General features: G+C 34.9%; 2 protein-coding genes across 4 annotated transcripts; one reads left to right on the forward strand and one right to left on the reverse strand.

Moving 5' to 3' along the window:
* Positions 1-597: 597 nt before the first annotated feature.
* Positions 598-3013, forward strand: LOC107797040 (V-type proton ATPase subunit E2-like). 2 transcript variants are annotated; one of them, XM_016619882.2, is made up of 6 exons: positions 598-892; positions 1426-1526; positions 1622-1781; positions 1871-2064; positions 2162-2261; positions 2414-3013. In XM_016619882.2, the coding sequence occupies exons 1-6, from the start codon at positions 791-793 to the stop codon at positions 2435-2437; spliced, it is 681 nt and encodes a 226-aa protein (XP_016475368.1). In that variant the 5' UTR covers positions 598-790; the 3' UTR covers positions 2438-3013. The 2 variants fall into 2 exon arrangements, with proteins under 2 accessions (XP_016475368.1, XP_016475366.1); XM_016619880.2 differs by having other exon boundaries at positions 599-892; positions 2430-3013.
* Positions 2739-6903, reverse strand: LOC107797039 (BTB/POZ domain-containing protein At3g08570). 2 transcript variants are annotated; one of them, XM_016619877.2, is made up of 4 exons: positions 6413-6903; positions 5558-5627; positions 3559-4683; positions 2739-3317 (listed from the first exon to the last, which is right to left on the reverse strand). In XM_016619877.2, the coding sequence occupies exons 1-4, from the start codon at positions 6655-6657 to the stop codon at positions 2793-2795; spliced, it is 1965 nt and encodes a 654-aa protein (XP_016475363.1). In that variant the 5' UTR covers positions 6658-6903; the 3' UTR covers positions 2739-2792. The 2 variants fall into 2 exon arrangements, with proteins under 2 accessions (XP_016475363.1, XP_016475362.1); XM_016619876.2 differs by having other exon boundaries at positions 3559-4710; positions 6413-6894.
* Positions 6904-10757: the final 3854 nt, after the last annotated feature.

Raw genomic sequence — 10757 nt, forward strand, 5'->3', positions numbered from 1 at the left:
GTTGAAATTTATCATTATTGTTATTACTGGATTCGTGTCCAAGATAGTATTTTTATTTTAAGCATCCTAACTTCTTTCTCTTTAGGTGTAAGACATTCATTCATCTACAAACATGGATGTATTTATTATTAATAGCTTCTTCTCCTTTTTTAAAACCTGATAGATGTGTGTGTGTGTGTGTGTGTGTGTGTGTGTATATATATATATATATATATATATATATATATATATATATATATATATATATATATATATATATGGATTAAAAAACAACAAGTTATTGATGGTTCTACTGGATTATAAGGTATACCTTTTAGCGAAATATTTCCAACTTGTCATCTCCCATGTAAAGGTTAAAACATCCAAGTACAAATAATATATTGTCCTATTGAAGCACATTCAAGCTTTGATAATCAAGTCATATATACTAAGTAATTCTTTTAGGGGAAATGCATGACAATGGACTCTTTCAAACTAACGTTTAGAACTGCTCCATTATCTCCATAAGAGATGGATCTAACACATAAGCAGTGCATGCACGTGTATTTATTTCTTCGAACTCAAATTTTAATATAAGTTCATTTACTACCTTTAATTAGATTTTAGATCCGCCTCTAAAGGCCACCTGCATTACAACAACAGTATCAAGCCAAAGTTTGGATTCCCCATACGTATAAATTATTCATCTATATGTAAATCACCATTCGCATTTGCACTGAACCTCATTCCAAATATTGCATTTTTTCATTTGTATTACGAAATCTAAGAGGAAAAGGAAAGAAATTTGAAAATGAATGACACTGATGTATCAAAGCAAATACAGCAAATGGTCAGATTCATACGGCAGGAAGCCGAAGAGAAGGCCAATGAGATATCTGTCTCCGCTGAGGAGGTTTACTTTTCATAATTTTCCTCTCATTCTAATTTTTCCTTATATTAATATTATTGTAGAGACTTGTACGTTCATGTAAGAAATATATGAAGTTTAGAGACTTATTGTATGTTTGTGTAAAAATATATGTGAAATTTAGAGAACCTTTAGTTTCAAAAAGACTAATTCTTTAGGAAATGGACCTGAATAGAGCATTTATTTATTGATAAAAGAGGATTTTGGCAGTTGATTGATTGATATAATCATTTTTATTCCTTTTACTTCAAGTCTTCTCACTGGTGTAAAATACTACTCCTGTTACACTTGTAAGGTAAATTGGTAGTGATATGCAATTAGTCATCTTTCACGTTTAATTAGATTAGGTAATAGCAAATCATCTGAAGTATAAATCTGATTCGAAATAATAATATTATATTGGTAATTGAGATTATGTGAAGAGGTTTTCACACAAAATGAGATCCTGAGTGAGTTTTAAAATTGTTTAATTAGTTTGTTGTTTAACATATGGCTATCCTTTTGCGTGTGCATGGTAGGAATTCCAAATAGAGAAATTACAATTAGTTGAAGCTGAGAAGAAAAAGGTGAGACAAGAGTATGAACGGAAAACCAAGCAGGTGGAAGTCCGTAAGAAAATGTGAGTTCATATATAATATAGTTATTGTTCAAGTAACATAATTTAGTACGTATAAAAAATGAAACTCTTAATTTTATTGTAATTGGTATATATAGTGAGTATTCAATGCAACTAAATGCATCACGTATCAAAGTTCTCCAAGCACAAGATGATGTGGTGAGTGGAATGAAGGAATCTGCAAGTAAAGCACTTGTAAAGATTAATTCTGGTGACAAGAATAATTACAAAAAGCTTCTCAAGGGATTGATTGTTCAGGTAATATATAATTAGTTGCGTTTTCTTTCATATATATATATATATGGTATCTGCAACCAACGTAACCTTAATATGATATTCGTTTGCAGAGTCTGGTGCGACTGAAGGAGCCATCAGTGTTGTTGAGGTGCAGGGAGATGGATGTTTCAGTAGTTAAATCAGTTGTAGAGGATGCAAAAAGAGAGTATACGGAGAAAGCCAAAGTGCGTACCCCTAATGTCACCATTGACAATGTGCATCTACCTCCACCTCCAACTGATTCAGATCCTCATCGCCCCTCTTGGTACTTCCTCTTATGCCTTGGGATCAGATTAAGAAAACCTTGTTTTGATATGTATTGGGTAAAACCTTTAAGTTATCTTTTATTTTGCTAATGAAAGCTCTGGAGGAGTAGTTCTGGCTTCTGAAGATGGGAAGATTGTATGCGACAACACTCTGGATGCGCGACTGGATGTTGTTTTCAGGCAGAAACTCCCCGAGGTAATTTGTTAATCTTCCAACCCATTGTTTTAGTTTTTTACTTTCTTCCATATACCCCATTCCTCTAACCACTTTCTTCTTCAGACTTCTTTCAATCTACCAAATCACAAACAGCTGAATACCTTCAGCTTCATACTCATTCAAGTCTATAGTTTGCTCTTTATGCAGATACGTAAACAACTTTTCTCTAAGATGGATGCTCGTACAACATACTAGCATACACTACTCCAGTCTCCAGTGGATGAACTTAATTCATTCACATTCCCAACTTTATTAAACAGTTGTCACATTCCTATGTGCTAGTTCAGTAATCAGTATATTGTTTTCAAGAAGATTGTCATTGAATAAAGATATTTTACTTTCAAAATCATTATTCTTCTTGTGTTTAGAAACAAGTTCAACAATGTGAAGCATGATATCTAAGAGATTGGCTAGGACAGCAAGAAATTAAACGAGCACTCACCAATAATTAGCCACTTTTGCAAAACTCTTGAGTCATGCATTAATTTACATTGTGGCATACAAGCTTTTCTAGGAAAGAGAATACTTCCTACTCCTACCAGTTTTACCTTCTGATGTCCTGGATTTGCGACCCGACTTGTGATGTTTTTCTCCAGAAGGACTGCTAAATATACCAATTCTTCCTATACCTCTTGAAAGGGAAGTTAAGAATGTTTTTCCATGTCCTGTTTTATCCATCATACCTTGTTTCATGAACACTTGTTCCTTCTCCAGGTCACTGAGCCTTACCCTCATTCTTGATATCTCCAGCTTTAGTTCTCGGTTCTCTCTCCTTAAAGAAGCATAAGTATCTCTAGGCGACATAGCTGCACTTGTAAGACCACTACTGATCTTTTGTGATACAAAAGTATCTCCACAACTTCCGGATAGAGCATTCTTAAGGCGGAGCTGCTCAAAGTAGAGAACTCGGACAGTCATTTGAACTGGGAGTCTGTCATTCCGTGCTGCATGATTGCATGCTTCTTGAGAGAGCTTCTGGCAATCTATGAACTTGCACAGCTTCTTCGCTTCATGCTCACTTAGCGTTGGATGGGCCTAGTGAAGTTCACAAAGAGATAAATGGCAGAATCAACTAAAACTATGTTTATAAGGGGTTGAGATGTGATTTTACTTAAAGCATTAAACAGCTTGCAGGGTTAAAACACAACATATTCTTTTTGTGCACTTTATATGCGCAAAGAAGAATATTCAGACCACCAATATAAAGAACATGTTATCATTAGCAGGGATTGCTAGAATAATATACAGGTCTATAACTAAAAACTTGAAAATTCACCTTCAAATAAACATCAATAGCTCTGTAAAGTCCGTCATCAATTACACGAGCATACTCAGGCAACACTGATATCATAGCAGTGAATTTGTCAAGACTCAAATATGGATCAGGAGCTATTTCAGCAAGATATGTGTCTATCAGCCGTCCAACTTTCAATAGAGCGCCATGGCTTGGAGAATCAATACCTTGTGATTCATATCCACAATCTTCATTTTCTTCCTGGTCAATCCTTTGGAGGAAATGTATCAATATCCGCTTGACAGTGTCAACATCAAACAAAGAATCACCTGTAGTCTGGACAGATGGTATAAGCAAATCATCAAGTAAGACCATTTCCAGCCTGAAGGCAATCCTCCTCTCAATTTCAAGCCTGCAGGCTAGCGTGGCATCCACCATGATACCTATCCTCAACACCCCAAAAAGAAAATTCAGCGGAACAGATGAACTCTTTTCTGGAGGCAATAGACTAACAAGAGTTTCTATTATTGTTCTCTGCCCCTTTTCTCCCTTACAAGGATACGATCTGGCTGGATTCCAAATTTGCGGTTTCCCAATACCCTTTAGAGAGACCTGGGCGTAATGCATCAAGGACGCAATAATGCTGTCGATGTGTACCCCAACATGTCCCATTGCCATGATAACTCTGCGATAAAAATCAATACTCAGAGCAGATAGATCTTCGACCCACCATTCAAGACACCTGTCCTTAAGTTCCAAAGATCCAGTATCACAATCTAAACGAGATAGACCGGATACAAGTTGCTCCTGACAAGCATTCCTGGCAATGGCATCAATGCATCTATCTGGAATACCAACCTCCTCTGCAGTAGGAAGCAGGGCTTCACAGGAAGAAAGTACTTGCACGGATTTTTCAAGACTTGGAGAGACAACTTCATCAAGGAAAGTTTCTGTTCTTGCAATGAGATTCTCTTCACGATAATCTTCTGTCATTTCCAAGTATTCTGCCACACAGCGCAAACGTGCTACGTTTGTGGTTGTGATCTCAAAGTTCATGCCATAACAAAACTTTGCAGCCAGTTCAAATGTTTCAGGTCCTCCTGGTACGTGAGTCAAATCCAATTCTGGGAGATTTGGATCGTTGGCATCCGCCACCATCTTCTGGATCTTTCCACTCAAAGATACCAGGGGAAACTATTGTAAACATCACATAATTATCAACTTCAAGAATGATGTATGCAATTAACTAATAATGTCGAATAAGGAAGAGATAAGTTAATTATTAAATAGTTCATGATGAAACGCCCAGACAAGGCTAAGATTCACATGTTATAATCATAAAATTGATTTCTGGAAAGCATTTGTCGCAATGCTACTCCTAAAAGAATGACCATTTCAATCATTTGCTAAAGTGTCCTTAATATGACAGACTTCACTGTCATTACCACTGGGTGCTTGAATTAAAAGTTTCAATGTATAAGATGCGTCATCTCATCTAGTAGTGCCCTTGACGAGGCATGATAAAGTTGGTCTAAAGACAACAACAAGTTACAAGGGGCTTGCTTCTAGATACAGAATTATTTTTAGCTGCATTACATGCCAGCTGGAGTTCTTTTCAAACTTCAATTTGTTCCAAAATTGTGATCTTAAAGTTAGCTTACATTACGTATACCATCACTACAACAATTGTATTGTAGCTTTTTTTGATAGTCAAATACACCATTAATGGAAACTTTGGTTTTCCAATCTTAATAATCCATCAAACTACAGGAACATTGTCAACCAACTCTGATAATCCTCTGAATTTCAAATTTTACCACCATCACAATCTCAATCTATCTAGTTAGCAACCAAGAGGAAACAAACAAGTGTCTTTAAACAAAGCCCCACCCTCTCCTACTATGCATGATCTTGAACACATATTATATCCTGATGATTTATATATATTGCTAACCTTATTTGAAGTTCAAACCTTCATAAATTATCCAAAGGCACAAAGTTTCTGAAAGAAAGACTGGAGAAAGTGAAGACAGGAAAGTACCTTATGCAGTAGGAAAGACTCTCCATTTGCAGCAATTGTAATATCCCCAGCAACTTCAGAGAATATAGTGCTGATCAATATCATCACGAATAAGTTTATTTATTACGCAATGATTTTGACATGACAAAGTATTGATTTGCCATAATAAATTTACCATGTCATAAATTTGTGGTATTTTATTAATTATTCATGAAATAACAGATGAATTAGGAAGTCTTGGGTAAAGTGATGCATTTCCTCCTAATGACAGATCAAGTTTATCGGTGAAAATGAAGAAGATGATAAGATAGGACACAAATATTCAAGTTCACAGTAGTAGCACTTTGAAATTATGTGAAATAGCATACTAAAGAGACAATGACATACTCAAAGAAAGCATATAAATGTCAGAAGAAAGAGTTACTTCCATAAGCAAGGCCTTCCTGTAACTATTCACAGGAGGGAATTTGGAAAGGATAATGTTAAGTAATCCCTATAAGTAATATTCCGTGGAAAAAAAACAAAAGAGAGATTTTCGTAAGGTGCAATGAATACTGAAAATATAATAATTGGAGTGAGGAAACAATATAATCATAGCATGAATCATCAAGCAGGGCAGCCAAGATGGGCTACTGGAGGAGGTGGGGTAGCTCAAATCAAGCTCAAAGACTAAATTCATTGAAAATGGACATTCAGAATATGATGATCAAAAACCATGGCCAACTCATAATTTGCAGTAAATAGGTCTTTTAAACTATTTATCCAAACAAATTACTCTGTTAAACTATTTATTACTGTAGCCGAATAATTCTTGAAATTCTAAAGGGATGATCAACAGTCATGTGTACCACATAGAGACATGAAGATGGAGATTACCGAGTGGTAAATGAGTTGTAAGGAGACACCATTCTTGTATGAGTTGTAAGAAACTTGAGCTTCACTTTAGACTTTAGAGCAGCAGCACCATCTGCAGCACTCTTGCAGTCAAATCCCAAGACAAGCAACAATAAGCGTTGAAAGAAGACCAAAAAGGGGAAATGTGAGTGATAAATAATACAAAGAGAAAAAGCTAAAGAATTAATACAGAAATGGGCACATTTGGCAGAAGGGTGCATGGCCATGTGAAGTGTTTTACTGCAACACAAAATACCTTTTCCCCTTTTGCTTTTTATTCCTTTGTCTCTACCTTACCAATGTTTATATCATCATTATATTATCGAAACTCTAATCTACTTAGTCTAATACTAGTAGACTAGTATCAAATTTTGATGAATTCTTTACACATTAGTAGCTAGAGTGAAGCAGATATAGATAATTCATATAATCATCCAACTATTTTAGGATTAAAACGTAGTTAATTGATTGAGTAGTAAAATATTTGGAAGGTGTGTGCATGCTTTGCTTAATTCTAATATTAAAATCAAGGAAAGGCTTGATCTGATACATACTTAGAGGAATTCGCTGTCCTCGCTTTTCTGATAATAATAAAAAGACATGGATTCGAAATTTCCAACTTACAGAAATTGCAGTACTAGGCGTTACTTTATGGCTAACTTTCAAACACGCGCATACCTTACTATATTCTGAGTTGGCATTGCTCCAATTCTTATTTATCTCTTTGTTTAAAGAAAAGCGTTACTTTAGTTGTAGGTGGTCTTTTTGCTTTTGATTTATGTTTTAACAATCGATATTTGTGTCCAGCTTCCATGTATCAAGATTATTGTTCCTTTTCTTGTATCGGTCAAAGGTATATGCCAGTACACAAAGAATTTATGAGAATACATCATTTACTATTCACATAAGTATTCACCAAGTTAAAATAGAGAGAGTTCGCCAATAAGTATTCACATCAATAACATGATTTTTGATTTCTTTTTATCTATTCAAGTCTTAATGGATTGAGTTATTTAGTATCTTTGCGTGAAAATAACATGTACATATACCCTTTAGAATTAATAGAGGCACCACAACTATTAAAAAAATAATATAACTTTGTCAAAGAGGATGTATACGTTCAACTTACATTATCATTTTCGAAAAAGTTATGCAAACGGAAAAGAAAACAAGAAGAAAAAGGACAGAGAGAACTGTATTTAGTGGAGTAAAAAGAAAGCCGAAAAGTAAAAGAAGGCAAATAAGAGGATTTTTGGAGCGTTTGAAGGAGATTTTGGATATTGATCTGCGGCTCGAAAAGCTATAAAGCAATCGTAAATAATTTAGCACCAGTATACAGTTATACTTAGAGAATTTGCAATTTCATTTTCTTCGTCCTTCCAAACAGGCTTTAGGTATTTTTCTTTTACGCATAACTAATATTAGAATCCTTCGCGGACACTAGAAAAGAATATTAATCATATTAAATGGTAATTTGACTTGTTTGAACACATTAAATCAAACTATACGATACTGCTGTTGTTTAACATAAAATTTGCCTAATAGGCTAAATCAGTTAAATTTATAAAGTAAGATCACAAGCAATCGATTCAATTCAATTTCAGTGAAAAATGAATTAGCAATTGAAATAATGATAAACTTTAATAAAAAAAAATGACTGTAAAAAGAAAGGAAAGAAAGCTCTTATTAATAATCTTCTCGAATATAAGTCCTGAAACGTCGATCAAAGCTAGATAACGCCAAAGTCAATTCCCAGTAAAATTTATAAACTCTCCAATTCTTCAACTTACCAATTTTTGATAAATAGTGCTAAAATCTTCTAGGAATCTCCGAATCCAAATCTGAACACACGCTAAAGTGCAAAATCGCCATACGAACCTATTGAAACCATCAAATCCCGATTCCGAGATCGTTTAATCAAAATTCAAACATTGGTCAACTATTCCAACTTAACGCTTCTAAATTGAGAATTATTCTTCCAAATCAACTTCGAACTTCTCGAAAATCACACTCAACCATACACGCAAGTCATAATGCATCAAGTGAAGCTACTCAAAATCTCAAACCTCCTAACAGAGTGCTAAATTTAAAATCGAATGTTGGGGTCGTTACATCTTCCACATCATGTCATTGTTAAATCTATGCCTCATACCTTGTTGCTTATTATTACTTTATCTATGCATTCTACTTTGTTGTTACTGATATCTAAATGCTTTCTACCTTGTATGTTGATGTTAGCTACATTCTTTCTACCTTACTTGGTATTGTTATACATATGCTTGGTGAGGAAGAGTGGCATTACAAGAGGGTGTTTCTTATTTGGTGAGGATGAGATAAATGCACAAAGTGTTTGCCGTGCTATTTAATTTGATATCTTGAACACATTCCTCTTATTATGCGGACTTGAGGATTTGACTATGTTATTTTCATAGATATCGTTTCATCCTCTTGGTTTGAGTTGTTAAGAAAGGTTTTGTTGTGATATTCGAGAAACATGATCGTTGTTTCTTTTAGTTAATTATTTTACTATTTCTTCTATTTATTATTGTTATCTATCTTATTATTTCTCTTATTATTGTATTTCTTATTAATTATTCGGGTTATCTTAGTGAGTATCTTTGACTTAAAAACATCATCACTACTTTATTGAGGTTAGTCAAGATACTTACTGAGTACATGAGGTCAGTTGTACTCATACTATACTTCTCCATCTTGTTTGCAGATTTTAGAGCCATGTGATTGCTGTCACGCCCCAAAACCGAGGAGCGCGACCGGCGCTCAACCGAGTGAACCCGGCCGAGCAAGCCCATTAGATTTTCTTCTACCCAACTCATTCATGAATAAAGAGAACATATATTTTTATTAATTGCAAAATAAAGCGGTCATGCCTGAAATTATCAATTTCTTGCCATAAGTTTCATCATTTTTAAAGTCATAAATGGACAAATAATACAACCACAATATAACATATTTGCTCTTTCCCAGCACCAATACACAACCCACACTATATCTACGGAGCCTTTATAGATGAAGAAGAGTAAAATAATCATGCCGGCAACAAGGCCCCGGATATACCTCAAACCGAATACATAAAGTGCAAAAGATGCATGACCCCGGGATGAAGTGGGGCTCACCAAGTCAGCTGGGTAGAAGGTGTACTTCTATCACTGATCAATATCTCCTGTTGTGGAACCACCTGCATCCATTTAATGATGCAGCGCCCCCGACAAAAGGGACGTTAGTACTGTCGAATAGCATTAGCATGTATAACTAAACACCCTCTCAATAGAATAACAAATAATACAAACAAAATTATCATAATGTTAATGGAAGCTTTAATCAACATCAAACCTCAATTTAGGATCAAGACATTGTTTCAATTAATTTCCATATCTCATATTGGGAGATTTTTAGTATCGATATTCTATTATTCCCAATACCATTATTCACAATACCATTATTCACAATACCAATGTTCACAATACCAATATTCACAATACCGATGGTCACAATACCAGTGTTCACAATATCGATGTTCACAATACCAATGCCACCGTACTTTAAGCACGGAGTCCGATCACGACCCGATCGGCTAGGCTATCTCATTAGAGAATCAACCACAATTACTATCCATACCAATACCACTGTAAGTTTAGCACGGAGTCCGATCACGACCCGATCGGCTAGGCTATCTCATTAGAGAATCAACCACAATTACTATCAATATCATTACCACCGTAAATTTAGTACGGAGTCCGATCATAACCCGACCGGCTAGGCTGTCTTATTAGGGATATCGACCACAATCACAATTTCAATTACAGCTTCCAGCACAATCACCACCATGTATGCGGCATGGTGTCCGATCACAGCCCGACCGACTAAGCTGTCTTATTTGAGACATCAACTTTTTTATATCAATCATTGCATTTAATATTACTTTCACATATTTTCATTTCATTGGCTCTAATGGCCATAACTATAAGATCATTCTTGGCACGTTGGCCATATTTAGTATTTCATGCTCACCTTATCAATTTCAAATATCATTATCATCATCAACAACAAATACAATTCAATTCAAGGTGTGTAGTATACATGTGAGCAATTTAGAGTCTAGGGCACATAGAGATATTTCACAAAATTTGGCATAATAGACTTCATTTGAACTTGACTCAAAGTCTAAATATTATTAATGCACAACCCATATTTTAACACATCCTTAATTGGTAACATAACATGAATAAAGCATTTGGGATGCTTGTTGAACATATATCTTTCAACCCAATCTTACTCGAAATAGACAGTTTCATAATGAATCACTCGG

The sequence above is a fragment of the Nicotiana tabacum genome, chromosome 2 (assembly GCF_000715075.1).
Source record: "Nicotiana tabacum cultivar K326 chromosome 2, ASM71507v2, whole genome shotgun sequence".
Taxonomy (NCBI): domain Eukaryota; kingdom Viridiplantae; phylum Streptophyta; class Magnoliopsida; order Solanales; family Solanaceae; genus Nicotiana; species Nicotiana tabacum.